Genomic DNA, 27,499 nt, shown 5'->3' on the forward strand with positions numbered 1-27,499 from the left:
AAAGAAATTGAGGATTTAACCTTCCTTGAAACAATAACTAAACACTTTAAATTGTGCCATGGATGCGTCCCAAGAACTTTTAAAGTTCGAGGGATCGACAAGATACACTGTGGTATCAGAAGAGGAGATGTGAGGAATCGGTTAGCCCAGAGGGAGTGCAAATGGATAATAACCCTGGGTACAATGGTTCCAGCTGGCCTTAATGAAAAATTGAGCTTTGCTGTGTTTGTGTAGCCCCTTTGCCTTTTTTTTTTTTTTTTTTTACTGTCTTTACTAATTTTTGTTTGTGTTCGGTTTTTATTTTTAGATATCTAGTTATTGCTCTAAAGATAGTATAAAACATAGGTTCGCTCACCGTATTCCCCAATATTTCGTACCACGATATGACTCTGTTGGTACTCGTATATATTGTGTATTTTCTGCGTTGGCAGCAGATGCAAAAGGTAGAAAATTCTGAGAAAGTTTATATCCAGCACTCGTTCCAGTAAAATTAAAATTTATTGGATCATGTTTAAAACAAACGGAGTTAAAACAATTCAGGGGGTCGCTTACGCATTTCGAAAGACTGGGTTTCTTAATGATAGCTGGTCATAGCTATGATTAAGAACCCCAGTGGTTGGAAACACATAAGCGTCCTACCGGGATTGTTTCAAACATGATCCAATAAATTAAAATTTTACTGGAATGAGTGCTGGATATTGCTCTAAAGATTCCAATATGCCAGATGCTGTATATTGTAAATAAAACATCTGATTTCAACCAGATCGGTGAACATCTACCGTTTAGGATCTAAAAAATACAAGACCTCTACAATGCTGCGCTAGTGTTTTTACACTGGATAGGATGGTGATGCGCTTTCTACCCCTGCCTTTATAATGATTTACCCTATTTCTTATTACGTTTTTTTTTCATTCTTTCCACTTTTGTTTTTTTCTACATTTTTTTTCACTATTATTTTGCACTTATGGAATTAACTTCTCCTCTATTATTAGTAATATAGTAATAGAGAACTACATATTTTGTGGTTTGCATTTTTATTTATTTTCATACAAATTTTTTATTTTATGTATTATAGTGCAGTTTGTAGCAACACAAATATGCACTAATCCTTGTAGGTGTAGCAACACGTATTGAGTAATTGGATTGTTATGATATGGCAATATATATTTGGTTATAATTGCTAGCTTTACTATGATGCACTTGTCACTTTATATATCCATAGAAGGGAAGGTAATTTTAGTATGGAAGGGCATTACAGCATCTCCACTTTCCGTCATATTGATATATAGCTTTTATCAGCGCCAACTATGCATATTTTTTCTGATCCATGTTTACCTGGGGTAGCGAACGCGATGTGGATCTGATTTGCGGAGTCAATGTTCTGGTCTTTAGTACCAATGCTCTGCACCACCTCCCCAATGATGCGTCCGGGGGGGCGGCGCATGCGCAGTAGCTTTTGATAGCTTGGGACGGTTTTCTCGCGACATCTCGACAAATCCCATCCATGCACCGTTGACCAGGCCGATCATTGGTCTATTCTTCATCACATGATTTATACAACGTCCTTTTTAAACTAGGACACTAACACATTGCCAGTACCCCTTGAAAAAGCTATCTATGCGAAACATGTGGGGGGGGGGTGCTATTTGGGCACACAGACCACGCTTCACTAATGAGTAAGACACTATGCCTAGGGTACCTATGTAGGACTTTTTTTTAGATGTGCAGTGGTTAAGACTCCTTAATAGTGGCAGTAGATTAAGTAATTTTGTGATTCATGCACATATGCAGACTTTTTCTCTCTGCCACATACTGCACTTGCAGTGAAACTTATCATGCCCTTCTTTTCTGTGGATATGTATACCTCTTTCCATAATTCTGAATACTGTGTTGGCTGTGCAATCTAAATTTTTGTATTGTGTTTCTACTTGACTAATATACATGTCCTATATAGGGTATCCTATACTCAGATGTTTTTTGTATAACCAATATTATATATTTCAGGGATAGTCACAGATTCAGGTGTTATTTATGTATCACTGTGATATTTTCATATTTATCTGTTCCGTGTAACCCATACATATAGTTAATCTTGTTGGGATCTCCTGTGTATTTTATATACCCCATTTTTTGAGATACAATAAAACTTTAGATTTTTTACTTTTATATATAAATAGTGCAGGACACCATGTCTTCTTTTGTATATATATCATGAAACACAACAAGACGGCAATGAAGGCTGGAATGGAGGTCTATACTCTTCAGCAATTTGTCCCGGAGATTGGTCTGGAGACCACGTGAGCAACGCCATGAAAAGGCCTTCAAAAGGGAACGTCACACCAGACCTACTATCTGGATTATGGTGTGGGGTGGCATAATACACCGTTGCCGGACCTATCTAGTCTTCATTTTAGGTACAATAACAGCTCGGAGTTACATTGAATTGGTCGTGGTGATTTGCGTGTCCAAGTGGATTCAGCGTGGCATAACATTCCTCAGACAACCATGAATAACCTCATTGATAGATAGCATGCCAAGGGGTATAAGTCTGTGTATTTCTGTGCGTGGCATTCTTAGTCGATACTGAATAAATCAAGTTGCTTGGAATATTTTGTTTCCATTTTTTTATCATTTGCATATCATTAACATGTCTATCGATCCTGTGATTTCCACAATTCTAAAACTTTTCCTTCGTGGTGTTTGCAATTTAAATGTTAAAAAGAGTGTAACATAAAACTATGAAATGGGTAACAAGTTAGCAAAGCACAAACTGATCCAACAATATTACAGCTCTGAAATCGCAGCACCGCTGTGATTAATAAATAGGTTTCCGCATATAGAATGCTGGTCTTTGAGAACTTGATTCCTTTAAATCATCTGATGGCTATTATCTCCCAGGAAATCTATTTTATACTATCAAATGTCAAAATGCTGTTACAATCCTCCTCCAGGTGACACTTTAACTCTTTCCGGACTGGACTTACAAACAAATTACAAGCAAAGTTGTACCTTTATGTAACGCAACAGATTCCAAATCATAGAACTTACAGCTTTACTGAATGTTACTAATGATTTATAAAGAAAAAATGATGTATACTTTAGCTGAGCTACGACTCTTACCAGAGAAGTTACACAATCAACAAACCAAGCGTATTTACAGCATGACTTTCATTGACCCGTATGGGATTAACTCTTAATTCCTAGTTACTCTCAAATAATTTAGATGTGTACGGAATCTTTTTTGGACCCTTTTGAGTTTTTAATTTGTGCCACTTCAATGGTTCCTTATGTTGTTTATTTGACCCACAGACAGATTAATTTTCTGCTTATTTTCCTTAAATAGCCATCAGAAATTCACAAGTGCGGAGAATCAGCACCTCTTTAGTGTGCCTGTTGGTGGCAAGTCCCTGTAAGTGGTGGAGATTTAATGCAAATCTTAATGTTTTTCAATTTAATGCATGATGGTATCTGACAGTCCAGAACGGAATCAATAAAATACATCAAATGGAAAATAGTGGTAATGGTTTTCGATTTAATCTGTTTTGCTTTCCATTCCCTCATTTAACTTATATTAAAAAATCTTACCCATAGGAAGAAGAAACAAGTCTGTGGCAGAGTTTGGTCTGCTTCCGGACGCAGTGGGTTTTGAATGTTCTGAGCCACAGGCACGTGCTGCGGGTGGTGGTGGGGGTTGTGGAGGAGGGGAACCGTCAAATGAATCATCACCTACATATGGAAAAAGTTCATACACCTATTAGCTTCATTACCAATATTATACTTTACGGCCTTTTGATTTTGATCACCATTTCATGGCAGTAATTATAAGGAGCGCTAGGAAATACCATGCTTGGAAAATCAGCCGTAAACAACAAGTCCCCCTCTATAGTATTTATATCAAAACAGCATTCAATTACAGACACATTAAAAGAGACCTATCAGCAGTTGGTTTGCATACAGGGCAGTATGTTCTGTGTACAAAGCAGTTCCTATGAAAAAGTTCCTATGAATCCGGTTTCTCATTGGAGAGCGTAATAAGCTCACTCCTAAAATGGAGATTGTAGACACATTTAGAAAGTAGCAGCACTTCTTTGGTTCAGTGATAGATTACAGCATCAGCTGCACAAACCCAGCAAGCTGTGGATGGCACAACTTTTCCACTCTTGGCCGCTATACGAAGACCGGAGCCATCTGCTTCTGGCACTAATCACTGCATAGCTTGCGGCGCCTGTAGGCAGCCGGTACAACTGATCGGTGCCGGACCGCCACCGATCATATACTCATGACCTATCCCGTGTATAGGTCATCAGTATAAAAAAACAGCCCCCTGCCTTGACAACCCCTATAAGGCTCTGTTCACATCACATTATGCGTATACCTCCAATGTATACCACTATATAGCAGCATATGTCGACCATTGGTCACAATGTTAAGAAAAAAACAACAAACAACAACATAAACCGCATGTTCTATATTTTTCTTGCGGTGACTTACTGAATGGGGGTCTATGGTTACGTAGAATGATGTGAACAGAGCCCAAGATACATTTGTACTGCTCAAGTAAAAAATAGAGTTGTACCGTGTTAGCCAGAAATAATATGCAATGTTAAATACTTTTATGTCAAAAAATACAAAATATAGTAGGTATGATACCTTTATTGGCTAACCATAAAAATTATATATGCAAGATTTTAGAGCGCATCGGCCCCTTCTTCAGGCAAGTTTCCAAATTAATGACTTAGAAAAAAGCACAACATTTTAGGGCCTGCTCACATCAGCGTTGCCCTTCCGTTGAGGGGTTCTGTCGGAGTTAATCCCTCAGCGGAAAGGCAAATGGAAACCTTAGATTCCGTTTCCCTCACCATTGAGCTCAATGGTGAGGGAAACTTTGCTAAAGGTTTCCGTTTGTTATCAATGTGACAAGGGTTCTGTTTTGACGGAATCAGTAGTGCAGTCGACTGCGCTATTGATTCCGTCAAAAATGACAGAACCCTTGTCACAACGATGACAAACGGAAACCATTAGCTAGGTTTCCATTTGCCTTTCCGCTGAGGGGTTAACCCGACGGAAACCTCAGACGGAACCCCTCAGCAGAAATGAGGGGTGATGTGAACACAGCCTAAGATGTTATACAAAGACAATTAGTACATGAGGTGATAGATCACTAAAATAAGCCGGGGGCATAAAACTGAGGTTATAGGGGGTGATGAGTTAAGAGATCTGGAGTCCGTCTGATGGGGGACGTGACGTGTGCCCATGTAGTGGCTCATAAATCCAGGTGTCAGATTGAGGCCTTGTGTCAATGACTAAAATGTCATCATCAGCTTGAATTCCCAAAATTTTCTCTGTCCTTCTTAAAATGACCCTTTAGCATTAGGAACTTTAAATCTGCCAAACTGTGATCAGGTCCAGAGAAGTGTTACAGAGAAGAGCTACAAAGCAAACTCCTAACCTAAAACAGATATTTTTAGCTATGATTTTCTAAAGTGACAAATAACAAAATGGAAGCTTTACAGAAAACATACTTTGCTGAGTGGCCAAACATGATACAGCTAGCACTGTAAATAACCACACCGCACAGAAGTAAAGCAAGTGAAAAACAATGTAGTCAGCAAATTCCAAGACTGAAGCATTAAACAGAGATAAAGCACTTAAGAAGAAAAAGAACAAGTCCTACTTTCAGCTGTCAGAAGTCCTTGGAGAAACGTTATCTAATCTTATTGTACTGCTTACAAAAGGGGGGATATCATTTTCTAGCAAGGAAATGTGGAATTTGGTAAAGGATTTAATATTCCAAGTGACGTGACACTTCCAAACATTGTACAGGTGTGAGAAGTATAAAAAAAGTATAGTCAACAGAAGCCAAGAAAAAAAATCAAATGTAGAAAGCATGACGCTTCAGTCGCTAAAACGGTTTAACAAAATACAGAGTATATAAATATGAAAGAGGAAATCTGATGCGGATGTCAGCTGACTGACTTGTAAAAATAAGCCAATATGTGAACAGTTGTGTATAGCATATCCAGTAAATTAGGAAATAAAATGATTTATTTTAATGGCCTAAAGTGTTCTGTGAATGCAATATCAGACAGATCATCTAAACTACACTGGATAGTATAATAATCATCATTACTTAGCCCACTGTAAAATTGTAGAAAATCAGCAAGAGACATACGTGGCACAGCTGGCACATGGATTACTGGCACGCTTCCCTCTCCTGGTGTCCAGGGCTGTTGTATGCATGGCGGGGCTAAACACAGGGAGAGTGAGCGGTGGGTGCTTCATTATGAGCTTGGCGGCACGGATCACCAGGTGAACCGAGCGGGGCTTCATTATGAGCTTGGCGGATCACCAGGTGATCCCAGCGGGGCTTCATTCTGAGTTTGTCGGCGTTAAACACTTGGCGGTGCTGTGGTGTGTGCTTGGCGAGCACACAATGCAGCACCACTCTTTCTTCTGGTGTGCAGTGCTGACAAGCATATAATAAACCGCCACTCTCTCTCCTGGTGATCAGCACCAGTGCAATCGCTGGTGTCTCTGTAAAAGCAACTTAAAGTCACTTTAGAAATAAATGCCACTGTGGCGAAGATTTCAAGGTTCTCTATGCACGCACCCTCCCACCACCACAACAAAATCTCTGGCAGCTTTTTCTCCTATTCGTGTACTGGGAATCTGGAAAAATGTATTTGTGGGGTGGAATGGGAAAGAAAAATAGTGATTCCTCCATAGTTTTTTAATTTAGTTTTTAGGCTGGGTTCACACGGAGTTTTTTTTGCAGGCGGAAAATCTGCCTCAAAATTCAGTTTGCAAGTTTGAGGCAGATTTTCCTCTGCCTGCACCCCGATTTTCGCCAGCAGCCATTCAGCGCCACGGGCATAAAACGCAGCGAAATACGCTTTCACTGCCTCCTATTGAGGTCAATGGGAGGTCAGAGGCGTAATTGCGCGAAGATAGGGCATGTCCCTTCTTTCTCCCGCGAGCTGATTTTACCGCTCGTGGGAGAAAACCGCACCCACCTCCCATTGAAATCAATGAGAGGCATTTTCGGACATTTTTTTGGCTAGTTTTGCGTTGCGGTTTCTGCACCAAAAAACTAGTAAAAAAACTCTGTGTGCATGGGGCCTAAGGCTGGGTTCACACAAACGTAAAAAAGCCCGTAATCACTTATGATTACGGGAAGGTGCCCGTGCCGTTGAAAAATATAGAACGTCATATTTCAGGCCGAAATAACGGCATGGGCAGGCCCATAGAATTCTATGAGGCTCCAGTAATTACGGGTGACTACGTGTGTCCACCCGTAATTACAGGAGCGTTGCTAGGCGACGTCAGGAGATAGTCACTGTCCAGGGTGCTGAAAGAGTTAAACGATCGGCAGTAACTGTTTCAGCACCCTGGACAGTGACTTCCGATCACAATATAGATCAACGTGTAAAAAACATAGCCGTTCATACTTACCCAGAACTCCCTGCTTCTTCCTCCATTCCGGCCTCTCAGGATGACGTTTCAGTCCATGTGACCGCTGCAGCCAATCACAGGCTGCAGCGGTCACATGGACTGCCGCGTCATCTAGGGAGGTCGGGCTGGATGTCGAAAGAGGGACGCGTCACCAAGACAACGGCCGGGTAAGTATAATTTACTTTTACTTTTACTACGGAAAGGGCTGCCCCTTCTCTTTATCCTGCACTGATAGAAAGAAGGGGCTGCCGATTAGTGCAGTTCAATTTTGCAGCGAAAACGTGCACGTAAATACGGGTGGAATACTGGTGACACCGGACCCGTATTTACGGGCACGGGTCCGTAAATACTGGTGCAATACGGGTCGAATACGTGTGACCAAGGACCCGTATTTACGCCAGTATTCACGGGAGGGAAAACATACGTTTGTGTGCATGAGGCCTAACAGTGTTCACAATGTGGTACAAACAACATAACTTTTTTCTGCAAATCAATATGATTACGGCAATACCAAATTTATATAGTTTATTTTTAAGTTTTGCTACTTTTACAGAGAAGAAACGAAATGTTAAAAAAAATTATATTTTTTGTGTCGCCAAATTCTGAGACCTAATACTATTTGCGGCATAAGCTGTCGTTTTTATTGGTACTATTTTATGGTACATGTGACTTTTTGATCACTTTTTTTTTATAATTGTGTATTTTTTATTTTTGGAAAAGAAAAAAGAAGATACTTAACATGTAACGAGCTATTAAAAAGGAATACAAGTTGTATCACAATAATAAAGAGTATAAGTCAGGATAAGAATGGTAGGAAGTCATGACAAGCTTAATTCAAGTATAGTGCATGTTCTGCAGAGATGCTTATAGTAAGTAGACAAAAATGCAGAAACTTACGGTGGTGAATGTGATCTGAAGTCACATGAACTCCACATACTACCTGATTGTGTAGGTAAACTCTGTCAACAAAGAGTAGTGAATATATAAAACATATATAACAAGACAAAAGACTGGCACAAAAAGTTAAAGGGGGGGGGGCCACGAGATATCCTAGTTGTACATGGGTAAATAAGAGGGGGTTAGTATAGGTATTCTATAAGATCAGGGTGGTCTAGAAGAGCCATACATGAACCATGGTGACCAAACAGTATTGAAACAATCTAGTTGATTGTTCATGGAGGTTGTCAGGGACTCCATTCTCCTAACCTCCCTAAGGCCTGATTCACACGAACGCTGCGCATCTCGGACGTGAAAAACTGCAGTTTTTCATGTCCGAGGTGCATCCGTGCTCAGCGCTGCGGGATGCGATGTCACGCATCCCCCATAGTTGAGAGTCTATGGAGGGATGCGTGAAAAGATAGGACATGTCCTATTTTCCCACGGACCCTTCACACGGTCCGTTGAAACAACAGCTGTGTGAACGGCCACATTGAATAACATAGGTCCGTGGGACGGCCGCTGTTTCAACGGCCGTCCCACGGACGTTTAACACATTCGTGTGAATTAGGCCTAATTCTATTGTGTTGATCCATCGTAGGAGGGTTAGCTCTTTTCCAGTGGGCAGATATAAGGCATTTAGCTGCAGTAACATGCAACACCAATCGGCAGTGTACTTTCTTGAATGCCTCAGGTGGAACATTGAGGAGAAAAGTCATAGCTGTCAGAGGGAGCCGGACATCTAATAATCGATGGAGTAGATCATTGACCTCTCTCCAAAAGGGGCGAAGCAATCGGCAATCCCACAAGATATGAGGGGTGTCCCCCTGTCACTGCGGCATCTCCAATACCTGTCTTAGACTAGCGGGTAAATTAGATGAAGGAATGCCGGCGTATGATACCAGTGCATCAGAATTTTATATTGGTTCTCTTTATAAGAAGCACAGAGAGATGGCTTCGCTGCATGAGACCAAATAATTTGCCACAGGGACAGGGGGGAGTTCCCTACTTAGATAGGTCTCCCATTTAACCATATATCCATGTTTGGGAGTTGTATGCATATTCGGAGAGGAGAGAATATCATAGATCTCAGAGATTAAACCGCTAGTTGAGGTGGTAGTTTTGCAGAGAAATTCAAAAAGGTGTGGGTTTAGAAAAGCTATTACCGTATTTATATAAAGAGAATTGGCAAGATGGCCAATTTGTAGATAGCTGAAGTACGCATTAAATGGTGAAATTATATTTGGATTGTAAAGTTTGGAATGGTAGAATGGTCTTCGAACACGTGTCTATGATGTCAGCAAAATAAAAAAGGACAGCTCTCGACCAGGGCTGAGTCATCCTCGCAGTGAGGACAGAGAATAGTGGGTATTAGAAAGCTTCCAAATGTTCTTAGTAAATGTCATCGAGCTAAGTAAGGACATCGCCAAAATGTCTACAGCTCGAATGCATTTGGGTGGGTAGGGGCAGTCCAGAGCTTCTCAATCTCAGTCCATTTATTATATGCATGCAGCGAAGCCCAACTAGGGATCCTGCGTAGCTGTACAGCTAGATAGTAGCGGTAGACATCGGGAACTGCCAGTCCACCCGATGAAACGGTAAAAAGTAGGACTGACTTCGGGATTCTATGGTGTTTTCCCGCCCAAATATATTTCAGTATAGATGTTTGCAACTTATGAATATCAGTTCACGGTATGGGCACCGGGATGGTCTCTAAGAGATAAAATTACTATTTTGCCAAAATATCATTAACTGCAGAGAGAGGGGAATGGTGGACCACTTGGATCATAATCTATTAATTTCCTGAAAAAGGGGGGAAAAAATGTAATTTGTATAGGGAGTTATAGGAGCGAGTAAGTTGAATACCTAAATATTTGATTGTGTCCTCCTTCCACGTATAGTTAAAGGAGGACTTTAGGGTCGAGGTAAGCGACGGAGAAAGATTAATTGGTAGGGCTTCTGTCTTAGAATTGTTAATCTTATATCCTGAATAACGGCTGTATTCATTTAGGACCAAGTGCAGGTTAGGTAGAGAAATTTGTGGGTTGCGCAGAGTCAGGAGGACAAAATCAGCGGATAGGGAAATTTTGAATTCCCTATCCCGCACCAGAATTCCTTGAATGTCTGGATTATTCCTTATACGGGAGGCCAGTGGCTCTACACATAACACAAAAAGAAGGGGGGAGAGGGGGCAACCCTGTCGAGTGCCATTGTAAATATTTAGACTCTAAAAGGTTGCGTGTGGGAGTTTAACCAAGCATTTGGAGAGGAGTATAATGAGTGTATTGCAGTAAGACAAGGGCAGGAGATACTTATTGTTTCTAAAGTGGCAAAGAGGAAGGACCAATCTAGCCGATCAAAGGCCTTCTCGGCATCCAAACTAAGGAGTAAGCCTGAAGAATCAGTTTTAGGGAGAATGTCAACCAAATCAATTGTACGTCTAGTGTTATCTCTGGCTTGCCTATGCATGACAAACCCAACCTGATCTTTGTGTATCAAACCAGGGAGAAGTGAGCCAAGTCTATTGGCCAAGATCTTGGTAAATATTTTGAGATCAGCATTCAACAAGGATATTGTCCGATAGCAGGCACAGTCAGACTGGTCCTTCCCCGATTTAGGAATGACCGTAATAAAAGAATGAAGCATAGAAGGGGGGGGGGGGGTCGAGGCTCCTGACAAGAGTTAAAGAGATCTAACATCTGGAAAATTAAGGAGTCTTGAAAGACCATTAGGAAGTTCCTTTATAGTGTCATGTAGTTCTTCTACAGTAATTGAGCATAAGTGAGTCGGTAGATGTCCGTGGGGAGAGGGCATGAGTTTAAATAATCCGTTAGACATTGGGCATGGGTGGATGGATCTGCGGGAAGTTGTGATGTGAGGGAGCATAATTTTGTGTAATATTAGTGGAACATATTAGCCTATAGACTAGGATCAAATAGCATCTGACAATGTGTATCTTTGAGTGCAGAAGGGGCAGACTGAGCAGCTCTCATACGTAGTTGGTCCGCAACTAACGAATGTGCCTTATTCCCTCTTTCATAATATCGTTGCTTAGTATACATTAGTTACTTTTCTACTTGGGGCAGGTTGAAGGATCTCTCTATTGCCAGTGTCTCAAAAATAAGTCGAAGAGTAGATGTGGAGGGGAAAAGGGACATTTTATTTTCCGATTTAAAGTCGTCATCAGGTCTAAATCTTGTTGAAGCACATCCCATTTGAGGTGAGAGGAAAGCGATATACATTGCCCTCTGAGAACTGCTGTGTGTGCCTCCCATATTGTGGATAACGTGGGGTTTGAATCTTTGTGAAGAGTAAAATATGAGTCAATATGAGTTTCAAGGGATGCCCTATGGACTGGGGATTTAAGTAGGCGTTCGTTCAGTCTCCAATGACACACCCTGGTAGCCCATAAGTCAGAGTGCAGGTCTAGAATGATCAAAGTGTGATCTGACCATGTAATAGGGCCAATGTCAACAGAGGAAGACGAACGAAGACCCGGGAGATTACCTAGGAATAAATATATCCGGGTATGGGTGCTATGTGGGTGGGAATAAAAGGTATACTGCCTAGCCGATGGGTTGGAGACTCTCCATAAATCACACAAGTTATATTTACGGATCAAATCGACGAAAAGTCAATGTATGCCTACGTAGTTCTAAAGGCAGGGAAGGTGTACTGAGGGATTGTCTGTCCATGGTGTCAGAAAGAGGGAGGTTAAAGTCACCACCTATAAATAAAGTGGTAGATGGCAAACGGGAGATCTTAGCCAAAACTCTTTCCAAAAAGGGGATTTGTAGCGTATTAGGGGCATATACATTACATAAAGTGATTGGGACACCCTTTAGGATCCCTGCAAGAATGATATACCTATCCTGTGGGTCAGCAATTTTGATCATTTTTTATTCTATTTTCTGTGGGAGAAAAGATGACCAAAAAAAAACAATTCTGGCAATTTTTTTTATGGAGTTCACCGAGGGGGTTTAAATAATATTATATTGTAATACTTTGGACTTTTACGAACATGGCGAAACCAATTGTGTATTTATTTTTTCATTACTTTAGGAAGAAAATGGGAACGGGTGTTTATTTTTTTTAACTTAAATTAATTTTTTTAAAACAATAAAATATTGACAGTTTACTTTTTTTTATTAGTCTCCCTAAGGTACGTGAAAAATCGATCACTGGCTCGCTTGCACAATATACTGCAATACTTATATATTGCAGTATATTGTGTTTTTACATACTCCTATTAAAGGCCTGCCTCTGGGCTTAATAAGGGACAATATTTTTGCCTACAGTAGACAGGGCAGAGGTGGGAGGCTCCTGCACCAGCCAGTTGTTTTACTGCAGGACACGACAGTAAGGAGTGAGTCAGTTGTCCTAGTAAATATCCATTATTTCGCTGGTTCTCCTAAATATTATAGAAAAAACATAATGCGGTCAAAATGCTTTAAAAAAAAAATGATTGGTATACAATGCAGAAAAATAATAAAGACATATACGGTATAACAAAATAGGGGGAGTTTTATGTAAATGGAATAGATCATTGATTGGGAGAGGAAATAAAACTTGAAAGTCAAAGTAAGCACTTGTGTTGATAAATTAATATCCCAGAAGCACAAATACATAAAAGTCAAACTTGGCCGCATTCATTTCTTTAAACAAGGCTTTGTTTGCCAAGAAATTATTATTATTTTTTTCAATCTATGTTTGCGTATTTAGCTAATTGGATGTTTTTGTTGTATTATGTGAATATGATCATCATGGAAGGTTAGGATTAATGGTTGAAAGTCTCTTCCAAGTTTCTGCAAATGCTAATTAACAGTAACATTTGTTAGCAGGAAACAGAATTCAGAGACTCAAGGCATTTCTAAACAAAATGTGAATTTTTATTTTTGAGGTGATTGAAAAGAAATTTGGAAAGGAAAGATGATGCATCATTTGGCTCCAAAAAAACAAGCAGAAAAGCAAAAACACAACTGAGGGAATGTATTAGACGTTTTAGGCTAGTTTTCCGTCAAAGTCCCAATTTTTCTGTGCAAATATATGAAAATTTTCTCATTCCTATGCTACCGCCGCCACTTTTTAAAAAACAGGTAGGCCTTATCTGGAGGGTGCGTGGCCACATGCAGCCTTACAAAAATGTACTATCATTTTCGCTGGAAACCGGCATAAATTATAGTGAAAATCTAGGCGTAGATTTGTGAGCAAGAGATGCACCTAATTTGTTAAGAGGTGTTCGCCTCTTAATAATTCAGGTGCATCTTACTCCAACGTGTTTAGGATTAAGACTAGTGCATGAAACTCTAGTCTTAATAAATTCCCCCCGTTGTCTTAAAAATAAACAATTTCTGCCCTAAAGAGCATATCTCTGCTTATCTTACTAATGAAATCTTATAGATGTTTCCAGAGCTTGTACCATAACATATACATAGCGAAGTTTTCACACCTATGCTAGAAAGATTCTATGTATGTTTTCCTGCTAAGGATCATCACACAACAAAGAACAAAAGTAAAATTGATCCGCTAATTTATTTTACCACAAATAATTCAAGCTTTATGCAGATACATTGGAATGGTTGTAGCTATTTATAGTTATTTTGCACTTACCAAGATCTGGAGTCTTTAGTTTTTTCGTTTCAGATGTGTCATTGTGCGTGCCATTTGTCAAACATGGGCCATTCTCACACAGCCTAAGAGGGGTAAGAAACAATGCAATTCATATATTGCTTAATATCATAAAACCAATTGTAAACTCAACCTAGCCAATCATCAGCTGACAAAGCAGACATAGCCATCTATAGAATTCTGTGCTTTATTTAGCGAAATAATTAATAAATGTGAAATAACCAAAATTAAAATTCATTAAAAGGAGGATTAGTCCCCAGATAGACCTCTTTAAGGGGAACGTACTGTCTATTTTTTTTTTTTTGCCTAATTAAAACCACAGTGAATCATATTAGAGTTTTCGGATCAGTTTTTCTTTTCTGAATGTAGATTTTTGTTTTCTATGCATAATTAGGGGGCAGCCATCTTTCCGGAGCCGGTGCTCTGCTTTGTTGACAGCATTCAGAGACTAAACATTTTTAAAGGGGTATTTCCAAATTTGACATTTATGTCATATCATCAGCTCTGGGACCCACACCTATATCGAGAATAGGAGTCCCCTCACCCCCACTTCGCCTAGTGAGGCTGGCTGCCGATTTCAGGTGGGGACTGGTGGAGAGGAGGCTACCCAGCTATTTCCAGAGCTCCCATAGAACAGAATGGATAGAGCCACACGCATGTATAACCCAAAAAAAATGTATAAATCAAAAAATAAATAAAGAATGGATCTTAGTATATTGTTTTAATTGTTTAATAAAAAAACATAGGTGACACATTTAAGGACCTAGTACTAGATATGTTGTGATTATACAATAACCCTAAAAGTAATTCAAGAAAACAACAAAAAAAAAACTATGTTTTTACCTAGAAAAGGATTTTACACTATGACAATGCAAAGGCAATGGTCTTGATTCGGATACGGGGTGAGAGGAAGGTATTTTGTATTCTCCATCATCATCTTCTATAGAACGTCTCACTTTATCTGACAGGGAATGTAATGATAAAGGACACCTAGAAAAAAAAAAAAAAAAAAGTCAAAAGATTTCAATATATTTGCATGTGAGTGCTGAACTCCAGTTCTGAGTTTCAGTGTCAAGGTTATTAATAAAAACAAATTCATATTTAGTTAGTTATTTTGAAAATATAACCTTTTATATAAGCAGAACCCTCATATTGCACTAAATTATTTAGATCATTCCCTTAATATACCTGATTCCCTAAATACACAGTTGGAAGATAAGAATAAGTTATATTTATGGTCACTCACTGTACTTTAGTCAAATAAATTACACACACACACACACACACACACACTCACACACACAGTGCAGAGAGAGTTTGCAGTCGTTAAATACCGGGAGAATGACCAATCCTGGGGTCCTTATCTCAGGCTATGTACACACACACACACACACACACACACACACACAAGAAAATGTATGCAAGTAAAAAGAAAACAGAGTTTCTGGAGGGGACCTCCTCCGATAAATTGCTACAGAGCTTCTTCTCATATTTTTACTATAATGTGGTTAATGAGTTCCTGCCAAGACTGTGGTTGTTATTCAGAGTATCCCTATCATCCAGACTGTCAAGAGTCAGCTGACCCACAGAGCTGGAATGGTACTGTACTGGCACGTGGGAAAAGAAGCTTGGAAAAAGCAAACTTCTACACATCCCAGGCTGCGATGTTAACCACATATTTCTAAATCTCATTTTTGGTGAAAGACCTCCTGAAATGCTTTTACACATGTTTTTTCATTACACTGGTTTCTTTTCTCTCGGCTTTTAAAAAGTCGCAATAGGAAATGATTAATACAACCCACATAGGAGTTGACAATGACTTTCCACATTTCGTAATGATAAGACCCTTCTAGTTATACGGTGATACATCTCTTACTCATATATCATAGCATAACTAGTCGGATTTGTCATTCTGGGGCCTACAAAAAAATATTGTGGCAACTCTTACAGGAGGTGCAACTCAAGAAATCTATTAATGTCCCTATTGAATATTAGATAACTTAAGTACAAATGTTCTTAAAGGTTTTTTTATCAAAGCCAGAAAATAACAGGGCCCATTCAAACCTGATTAGTTGTTATGAGCAACAGTAATTCCATGCACTTTTTTTATGCCAGTTCAGATTTTTGTTGATTTTTATTAAGGGACGTGTTTAAAGGGGTTGTCCCCTTTAGAAAATCCCTACTCATTAGAAGGGTCCCTTGAGAGTAAGCTGATCACAAAGTGTCCCCGTGCTAGGAATCAGTTGTAATCTGTGAGGGAACATGACAGTGAGGGTATGTTCACACGACATCTTTTCAGACGTAATGGAGGCGTTTTACGCCTCGAATTACGCCTGAAAAGACGGCTCCAATACGTCGGCAAACATCTCCCCATTGTTTGCAATGAGTCTTACGATGTTCTATGCAGACGATCTGTCATTTTACGCGTCGCTGTCAAAATACGGCGCGTAAAATGACGGCTTGTCAAATTAAGTGCAGGACACTTCTTGGGACGTTTTTGGAGCAGTTTTCTCATAGACTCCAATGAAAACAGCTCCAAAAACGTCCGTAGAAAATGCAGCAAAAAACGCGAGTTGCTCAAAAAAGTCTGAAAATCAGGAGCTGTTTTCCCTTGAAAACCGCTCCGTATTTTCAGACGTATTTTGTTAATCTTGTGAACATACCCTGAGTGTTCAATTTTCTTGCAGCTCCACCACAGGGGAAATAAGGCATTACAGAGTGCCCATTCAAATCAATGGGTTAGTCCTTCAAAACAAAAAGATGCCCTTTGTAACTCGGGGCCAAAAGATGAGGATCCTGAACAGGGGAACCTCTCGATTAACTCAAAATTCTATTATTGGATATATGAAAATTATTTCTCTAAACTAGACAACCCTTCTAAATAAAATTTTAAACATACCATATTTTATGAAAAAGTAATTAGATAATAGCTCTAAAGAACTTACTATACTTAAATTCTAGCAAAAACAAAAAATACTTCCAAATAAAATATAAAAGGTTGCCCCTTGTAGGATTTGGTCCTCTGTGTCTACATGAACCCCCTACCTTTTCTTAGTAAGTGGGGTAGACTGTCTAAAGCAGGGGTCTCAAACTCGGCCGAGTAAATGAGCCACACAGAAAAAAATTGAAGTTGACAGGGCGCATTACTTTCCAATTTGATACAATACAAAATATTGTTAATCAATTAGTTATTTCAATTAGTTATTAGATAGTGGCACAGCACCCTTTGCAGATGGCGCCAGTGCCCACTGTAGATGGTGCCACAACACCCCCTAGATAATGCCACAGTGCCCTCTGTAGATAATGCCATAGTGCCCCCTGTAGAAAGTGCCACACAGTCCCCCTTGTAGGTAGTGCAACAAAGCCCCCCTTGTAGGTAGTGCCACACAGTCCCACTCCCAGGTAATGCCACACAGCCCCCTCCCTTGTAGGGCCACACAGCCCCCCTCCCTAGTAGGGCCACACAGCCCCCCTCCCTAGTAGGGCCACACAGCCCCCCTCCCTAGTAGGGCCACACAGCCCCCCTCCCTAGTAGGGCCACACAGCACCCCTCACTAGTGGGTCCACACAGCACCCCTACCTAGTAGGGCCACACAGCCCCCCTCCCTAGTAGGGCCACACAGCCCCCCTCCCTGGTAGTGCCACACAGCCCCCCTCCCTGTAGGTAGCGCATTGCCGATGCTCTGGACGGGGATTCCACTCCAGGAGGACCCCCAGACGTCACAGTCCATATATGGGTAGTGACGTCAGGGGCATCTGCTGGAGCGGAATCCCTGGCCAGAGCTTCGGCAAAGCTCTGGCCGGGGAGCCCACTCCAGGAAAAGCCCCTAACATCACTGTCCATATATGGACAGTCACGTCAGGGGCTTCTCTAGGATCAGAATCCCGGGCCAAATCGTATGCAACGCTCTGGCTGGGGCATCCACTCCTAGAGGGAGCCCCAGAGGCGCTACCTACAGGGAGGGGGTTGGGTGGCACTACCATGGAGCGGGGCTGTGTAGCACTACTAAGGAGGGTGGGATTCCGCTCCGAGACAGGAGCTTCTACTAGGAGCGGAATCCACGGCAACGCTCTGGCTGGGGATTTCACCCCTTATGGAGTCACGACGGCTGCATTAGCACCCAGAGGCCGAGTGCCCCCCCAAGAGTAGTGGGCCCCGGCACTTGCCCAGGTTTGCCGGGTGCAGACGCCAACCCTGCGCTACGTACAGGAGGAAGGGGGTGGCACTATCTACAGGGGGTGCAGCGCTCTTCTTTCGGACTGCTCTCTGCTGTCCTGAGGACGTCTTGGGAGCTTCGTTGCACCGTCGGCCACAAATGACAGTCTCAGGGTCTGCATGCGGCCCTAAAGCATCCTATTCTGCCCCTGAGATTATATCAACTTGGACAAGGTTGTGACATTTTCTGACCCTAAACAACCACCAACTCCTAAAAGGCACACAATTTACAGTTTAAGTGGTGAATAAAAATCATTTCAGTACAACAGAATTTAAATTTACAGGACTTATGAAAAATAATACAATGCAGTAGAACACAAAGCTCTACAACTGGGAGGCAAAGCGATAATAGGCTGTCCTACTCCAGCAATGTGTGGTTGACAGATAGAATTCTTCTTATAAGACGACAATGAAGACAGAAGCTCTCTACTGAATGATGAAATATTACCTCTAACAAACACAGTTAATGGACTCCACAAGAAATGGGCTCACTGGCAGACCAATTTCAAAACTAATGGAAGAAGTGCATTTCATCACGGATTTCTCTTAATAGATAGATACAAAGAGGGAATTTTAAAGATACATTTCTTAAAATGGTAGAATACAGTTCTAAATACAAAGGAGTCTGACACATACAAAACAAAAAGAACAGAGAATATTGATCTTTTTTCCCCCTAGGACACAAAATAGAGCACACCGATAAAAATAGTATTTTTTTGTGTTAACAATTAAATACATGTTCACATTTGTAATATGGTAAAAAGGTCAAAACACTTTTGTGTCGAGTAGGAGTTAGTATTATTTCTTGCCTGCTTTTTAATAAAGACTTGTCATTTTTTGTTCAATTCAACAAAGCTGATCAAAAAAATTAGACCACAATTGGACCTGACATTTCAATTGTGGTTGTATAGCCAATTCCAATGGGTACAAAAGGAGTTGAAACATAACACAGTACAAATAGATAATAGCTAAAAAATAGTTATGATACAGACAGTAAAATATTTCAGAGCAATAATCAGTTGTAAAATGTTGCAGTAAAGAACAAACCAACGTTAATAATTATAAAATTAAATTTTAGCTAAGAATGTAAAAAGCTAAATTTGATCAGAAGCATAATAAAACATTATTACAATAATAGCATGTGATCAATCTGTTTGACCAAATACTGATTCCTGTTTGACGACAGCAGTCATGTGGTTAGAAATATTCTGGTAATGTCAGAAGGGCTACCCTCATTGACAAAGAATAGTCCCAATTGTTCTCCACTTCAGGGTGCCTTGCACATCGAGGGGCAGTGCCCCAAGCATTCTGCTTGTGGATCAGAACATATCCTTCAGTAAACACAGTAATCTGTTGTAACATGCCCAATACAAAAAAAAAGAAAAAATAGGTGGCTCTTTAGAACAGAACATTTTTTTAAATATATCAAAATTTCTGCTTAAGCTCACAAGATTATTATATTTCTTCCTCACTAAAACGATAATTCCCATCATTTGTTCGACTGTTTCCATAACTTCCATAGAACAGAATGGAGAGGCCACCGCTCCACATAGTCCCTGCCTGCAATCGGTGACCACCTCCCCAGGCAGAATGGGGGTTGAGTGACGTCTGTTCTCGATATAGATTTAGGTGCTAGAGGTGGGACCCTCATCTATCAGATATTTATGGCATATCCTGTGGAAATGCCATATATATCTGAGATAGGAATACCCCTTTAAGTAAGGAAGAAAAATAATCTGCTTGTGGACTGAAGCAGAAATGTAGATTTTTTTTTTCTGTTCTATATAGAGCCTTCGGTTTCTTTTTTTTGTATTGGGTAGGTTCTAACAGTGGACTATGGTTATTGAATTATAGGTTCTGATCCACAAGCAGAATGATTTGGGAATTGCCCCCAGATGTGCAAGACATCCCGAAGCAGAGTACCATGTTTGGGACTATTCCTTGTCAATGGGGGTTAGCCTATACAGAATTCGAACATTCCCAGAATATTTCTAACCCCATGACTGCTGGTGTCAAACAGGCCTTTGTATTGAGTTTAACAATGATTAATCACACACATTATTGTAATAAAGTTTTATTATGCTTGTGATCAAATTTAGTTTTTTACATCCTTATCTAAAATCCAAATTTTATAATTATTTACGTTTGTACTTTATTGCAACATTTTAAAAAAAAATGATTATTAATGAAAACAATTTTTTTTTAAATAAAACAGTGTATCAGTGTGATTGGTGCAACTTTGTAATTACTTTTTATTAAAGTTTTTGAGATATAGGTGCTTTGTATTCTGTATACAGAGCAGCTGTATTTAGCGCGGAGACCTGAATCCATCAGGTCAGCGGCACTGACGGGATCAGTGAAAACAGGATCCACCGGTTATGGATCACATCTAAAGAGGCTCTGTCACCACATTATAAGTGCCCTATCTCTTACATAATGAGATCGGCGCTATAATGTAGGTAACAACACTGTTTTTTATTTAGAAAAACAATCTATTTTTTCACCAAGTTAGGAGCAATTTTAGCTTTAGGCTAATGACTTTCTTAATGCCCAACTGGGCGTGTTTTTACTTTTGACCAAGTGGGCATTGTTGAGATAAGTTTATGACGCTGACCAATCAGCGTCATGCACTTCTCTCCATTCATGGAATCAGCACATCCTGATCCTGCGTTGTTTACTATATGCTGTCACATACACCCACATTAACGTTACTGAAGTGTCTTGACAGTAAATAGACATCACTTCCAACCAGGACGGGATGTCAATTTACAATCCCAACACTTCGGTAACGTTTGTGTGGGACTTACAACACAGCACATCGAGATCACGTTGTGCTGTCATTTACAGCGTGATCTTGCGAGATTACACTTGCTGTGCTGTAAGTCACACACAAACGTTACCGAAGTGTCAGGAGTGTGAATAGACATCACGTCCTGGCTGGAGGTAATGTCTATTCACGGTCAAGACACTTCAGTAATGTTAATGTGGGTGTATGTAGCTGCACATAGTGAACAACGCAGGATTACTATGCGCTGATTACATGAATGGAAAGAAGTGTATGACGCTGATTGGTCAGCGTCTTACACTTCTCTCCACAACGCCCACTTGGTCAAAAGTAAAAACACGCCCAGTTGGGCATTAAGAAAGTCCTTAGAATAAAGCTAAAAATCGCTCATAACTTGGTGAAAATAGATAGTTTTCCTAAATAAAAAACACTGCTGTCACCTACATTACAGCGCCAATCTCATTATGTAAGAGATAGGCCACTTATAATGTGGTGACAGAGCCTCTTAAGTTATGAACTTAGATGTGATCGATAACAGCTAGAGAAACGCAGGACCGCTGTCACTGAACCCCTCAGTCCCGCTGACAGATACAGGTTTCAGCGCTAGATACAGCTGCTCTGTATACAAGATACAAAGCAGCTGTATCTCAAAAAGTTAAAAGAATTTTCAATAAAAAGTCATTACAAAGTTGCACCAATCACACTGATGCACTGTTTTATTTAAAAAATGTTTTCAAAAAGGTGTACAAAGCCTTTAAGCAGATAATAAGCTATATCTTTAAAATCCCTGAATTTTCTAGAAGCGAAAAAGCAGATTTCCTGGAAAATTATTAACAAAAAGCTCACAGCATAAGCATGACATATTTCAATCTATCTGATCCTCCCAGGATAACTACGTTCATCCTGCCCTATTTTCCTCTGTCTAACTCATTAATGGTGTAATCCTTATGACCACTGCATACACTGATCTACTGGTAGAGGTTTTCTCCTGTCCACTCTTTTTCAGTTGTCTTCGCCTTTCTTTTTACACTTATTGTGTACTATACTTATCTTTTTTCGACCACTTCTATAGGACTCCTTTGTGCTGACTAATTTTATTTATTATATGTGAACTCTACCTTAGATTTACATGCTGTTTTACTTTACATTTCTTTTGTTACTGTGTATTATATATGTAAAAATCCTTAATAAACATTGCACTGTACAAAGATAAATCTTATAATAAAATGTCATCATGGAAGAGAGAAGGAGGTCTTTAATGGGGGAGGGTGAAGGGCACATTTAAGCTATAAGGCCCCATGCAAAACATGGTCACATAAAAATAAACTATATGTTAATAAACTGGAAAAGTGTAAACCAATTGTATAACAGTTTATACAATGCAGAAAGACATTTTTTACAGAGCTCTACACAAAAAGACAGCTGCAATGCACAATTGTGAGGGAGTCATGACAATATTGGTTTCTCAATCAGCAATTACAGTTTAATAATACAGAACACAATGCATTTGTGATTTCCACAATTTTATTTATAACCTTTATATTTGAAAAACAAATTTTTAACACCAACTCATCATATCTTTTCAGAAAATGCATGTGTGTAGATTTATATTCCCTTTTGTATATCATCTGTTTAGAGCTTTTATTTTTGCATTTGTCTTACTTGCCCTGTGCACAATTGTGAGATCTGTATAGGGGACAGTGCAATATAATTCATGAAATGGCAATTTGACACTATGCAATAGGATATTGTAAGCAAATGACGTTGCACAGCAAGGTAGAAAAAAAAAAGACATTGGATAGATTCATCGAAAATAGGAAAGTGAAGTTGCCGATACCAACCAAATCCGATTCTAAATTTCATTTTCCAAGGGGGTCTCTGGAAAATGAATTATTAAATCATATTGGCACTGCAGAGAGTGTCTGGCTGCCCGTGGTTTCCCCTGACAAAATCATCCGTAAATGTGTTTGTGCCTGATCCTGCAGCTTAGCCCCAACTGATCGGCTGATTGGTAGGGGTCCCAGGGTTCAGACCCCTCTGAGAATGCAGAAGAGTGGACTATCAATGGATATTTCCTGGAAAACACCTTTGTAGATTGGCCTATATTTCCATTTGTTTAATTTATACAATTCTAAAGGAATCTATTCTTACCTGGAAACCATCGACAATCAGGCTGACAGATGGTAGTATAGCTTTATTGTTATTCTAATGATTGCCCTGTTCATTAACACATGAATGCAAACGGAGCATGACAATTCCATCGACGGATCCTATTAATTTCCATGAAATATTATCAGGATTCAGGCTGGATTCACACATGCAGTTTTTGATGCAGTATTTTAGTCAACGTTAGGAGAGGATCATAAGGAATTAAAAAGTAGAAAGTGGGAATTAAATTTCCCCTTTTGTTATATCCACTACTAGTTTTATTTAAAAATAATAATAAAAAAAACTGTATGTGTGAATCCAGTTCACGGCATTACACCATTATGCATTCAAAGTGCTAACCACGGAAACCCAATAACATATCCATCCACAGCAGCTTATTGGTAGTCTCCAGGTAGTAGTTTTTGTTCTGCGCTTTACAGTGTGAAAAACAACTGAAAATTAATCAAGAGTACTGATGAACATAATAAGATGCTAGATTTTACACCGACTAGGTGTCTAGTGATTTACGTGATGACAACCTCTGTACAAAGCTGTGGAATATGTTGATGCTATAAAAGCAGCAAGAAATAAAAATAAAATATCTTGGCACTGTATGTTACTTAGTTGCAACTATTGGAGGGCTGCCTTGACAAACGTTTGTAAACCACCATGATCGTTGGTATAGTCACAATAAATAGGTTAACTACAATTAAATCCACAGCACAGCGTAAACTCGGGAGATCACGCTGTGACGTGACTTCCTCCCGCAGGTTCTTCACCGGAGCGATGGAAGAGTGAACAGACATCGCCTCCAGCTGTGCCAGGACGTTTGTCAGAATGTACAGCAGCTGGAGGCGATGTCTGTTCAGTCTTCCATCGCTTCGGTGAAGGACCTGCGGGAGGCAGTCACGTCACATCGTGATCTCGCGAGATCACGCTGTGATGTGTATCAAGCTGGGCTGGAATGTATGATTCTGATTGGTCAGCATCATACACTTTTCTATGCAACGCCCATTTGGTGAATAGAAAAAAAATGCCCACTTGGGCATTTAGAAAAAATTATCAGAAATCTAAAAATTTCCATAACTTGGTCAATAAAATTTTTTGTTTCTTTTTAAAAACAAAACAGTAGTTATCTCCATCAAAGCGCCTATTAGATTAGGTAGGAGATAGGGAAGTTATAAACTGGTGACAGAGCCTCTTTAAGATAATTGCAGTTCCATTTAGTTTCTGTAGAGGGAGCTAAAGTACATATGAAAGACAAACTATCCGGACAGTATGACAACATGGGAAGAGGATTTCACATAGATGTGTCCTTACATACATCTCTGGATAGTAAATCAAACAAAACATCCTAAATATCTAGGAAAGCTGTATGCCAGAGCGTTAAATATTCAACCAACATATCTGCATAACGACAGTGCCATCACACATCCCAGTCACGGAGCTTAGACTTTCTGCAGCATTTGTATTCAAGGTCAAAACACCCATTGCACTTTTGCAAGTAATGCTCGAAGCTTATTATGTATCCAGGTTCATTCAAAAAGAAACCCACAGCACATTTAGTTGCTGAATTTCCATGTGTATGCAGCTACAAGATAACATCCTCCTCTATTGGGAAGATAACAAGGGGTCTAGCCGGATCCACAACATTAGTATCATAGCTATACTAGAGCTGAACTCATTGCCCCGCTTCTTGGAGTCATCTCCCATAAGATACAGATATCAGACATTACAATATAGAAACAGTGAACGGAATGCATCTAATAATGGACTACATTACATACGCCGCACATTTCTATACTGCCATGTTCTTAAAAACTGGTCCATACCACAGTGTATAATGTGCCCATAAAGTGCAGACTTGGCAATTCCATTTTTTAATTCCGACAACTACTTTAGTTTTTAATTGAAATTAAAGGCTATGGACGCCTTTGAAAACTTTTTTTTTTTTTTTTTGTATAAAAACGTGTTCAGTGTGTTTGGTGCAATTTTCTCATTACAATTTTATTAAAAATTATTTTTAACTTTTTGAGATACAGCTGCTTTGTGTCCTGTATACAGGGCAGCTGAATTGTGTGCTAAGACCGGAATCAGTCAGTGTTAGTGGGACTGACAGGTTCAGTAATCTATAACATCTTACGTTACGAACTTAGATGTGATCGATAATAGCTCGATTCTGCATGTCAGAGACACACAGGACCCGCTAGCAATTAGAGTCAGTGACGCTGACCTGATGGGTACAGAATACAGCTATATCTCAAAAAGTAAAAATAATTTTTTATAAAATGTAATGAGAGAGTTGCACCACACACACACACACACACACTATATATACACATATATATATACACACACACACACACACACAGTGAAAATAAAAAAGTCAAATAATCACATTTCTGATACTGAAAGTGAAACATTTAAAGGCAAGTTAAAGTATATGTTCACAAATGCAAGAAGTCTAGCAAGCAAAATGGGGGAGCTGAAGGCCTTGATACTGGAAGAAAATATAGATATAGTCGGTGTTGCTGAAACATGGCTGGACTCTTCACATGATTGGGCTGTAAATCTACAGAGTTTTATACTGTTTCGGAAAGACAGGGTGAATAGGAAAGGTGGTGGTGTATGTCTGTATGTGAGAAGCGATATGAAGGTGAGTGTGAATGAGACATTAGAGGGTGAAGATTGTGAGGAGGTTGAAACCTTGTGGGTGGAATTACAAAGGGAGGTAAACACTGAGAAAATTACTTTTGGTGTAATCTATAGACCCCCCTATATAACTGAAGAGATAGAAGGTCAAATATATAAACAAATGGAGCGGGCTGCGATAATGGGAGATTTTAACTACCGGGATATTAATTGGTGTCATGGTTCGGCTTCAACTGCAAAGGGGAGACATTTCCTCAACCTGTTGCAGGAACATTTTATGGGCCAGTTTGTGAAAGACACGACTAGAGGTGAAGCTCTGTTGGATCTGGTCATTTCTAATAATGCAGAGCTTGTTGGGAACGTCAATGTTCGTGAAAACCTCGGTAACAGTGGTCACAATATAGTTACATTTTACCTATACTGTAAAAAACAAACGCAGGCTGGGAGGGCAAAAACATTTAATTTTAAGAAAGCCAATTTCCCCAGGATGAAGGCGGCAATTCAGGATATGGACTGGGAAGAACTAATGTCAAATAATGGAACAAATGATAAATGGGAGATTTTCAAATCTACTTTGGGTAATTATAGTGCAAAATGTATTCCTACAGGTAACAAGTATAAACGACTAAAATTAAACCCCACATGGCTTACACCTTCTGTAAAAAGGGCAATACGTGACAAGAAAAGGGTATTTAAAAAATACAAATCTCAGGGTACAGTTATAGCCTTTGTAAAATATAAAGAGCTTAATAAAATCTGTAAAAAGATAATAAAATTAGCAAAAATACAAAATGAAAGACAGGTGGCAAAGGATAGTAAAACAAATCCTAAAAAATTCTTCAAGCATATAAATGCAAAAAAGCCAAGGTCTGAACATGTAGGACCCTTAGATAGTGGTAATGGGGAGTTGGTCACAGGGGATCAAGAGGAGGCAGAGTTACTAAATGGGTTCTTCCGCTCTGTATATACAACAGAAGAAAGAGCAGCTGATGTAGCAGCTGCCAGTGCTGTTAATATATCTGTTGATATACTGAATTGGATGAATGTAGATATGGTGCAAGCTAAATTAAATAAAATAAACGTACACAAGGCCCCAGGACCAGATGGGCTACACCCTAGAGTTCTTAAGGAGCTTAGTTCAGTTATTTCTGTCCCCCTCTACATAATATTTAGAGAGTCTCTCACGACTGGTATAGTGCCAAGGGACTGGCGCAGGGCAAATGTAGTGCCTATTTTCAAAAAGGGCTCTAGGTCTTCGCTGGGTAATTATAGACCAGTAAGCTTAACATCAATTGTGGGGAAAATGTATGAGGGGCTATTGAGGGACTATATACAGAATTATGTGACAATAAATAGTATTATAAGTGACAGCGAGCACGGTTTTACAAAGGACAGAAGTTGTCAAACTAACCTGATCTGTTTTTATGAAGAGGTGAGCAGAAGCCTAGACAGAGGGGCTGCTGTGGATATAGTGTTTTTGGACTTTGCAAAGGCATTTGACACTGTCCCTCATAGACATCTAATGGGTAAATTAAGGACTATAGGTTTAGAAAGTATAGTTTGTAATTGGATTGAGAATTGGCTCAAGGACCGTATCCAGAGAGTTGTGGTCAATGATTCCTACTCTGAATGGTCCCTGGTTATAAGTGGTGTACCCCAGGGTTCAGTGCTGGGACCACTAT

At 39.7% G+C, this 27,499-nt stretch overlaps 1 protein-coding gene across 2 annotated transcripts in view; it reads right to left on the reverse strand.

Annotated features, from left to right (window-relative positions):
• The window catches only part of CBLB (Cbl proto-oncogene B), a 157,888-nt gene that overhangs the window by 12,917 nt on the left and 117,472 nt on the right, over positions 1-27,499 (reverse strand). The window contains exons 13-15 of one of the 2 annotated variants that reach the window (XM_075852807.1): positions 14,860-15,006; positions 13,999-14,081; positions 3,586-3,726 (exon numbers count right to left, since the gene is read on the reverse strand). In XM_075852807.1, the coding sequence (XP_075708922.1) occupies positions 3,586-3,726; positions 13,999-14,081; positions 14,860-15,006 (371 nt within the window). The remainder of the gene's footprint in view (positions 1-3,585; positions 3,727-13,998; positions 14,082-14,859; positions 15,007-27,499) is intronic. The other variant, XM_075852808.1, reaches the window with a different exon arrangement.

Source organism: Rhinoderma darwinii, chromosome 2, assembly GCF_050947455.1.
Source record: "Rhinoderma darwinii isolate aRhiDar2 chromosome 2, aRhiDar2.hap1, whole genome shotgun sequence".
NCBI classification, from domain to species: Eukaryota; Metazoa; Chordata; class Amphibia; order Anura; family Rhinodermatidae; genus Rhinoderma; species Rhinoderma darwinii.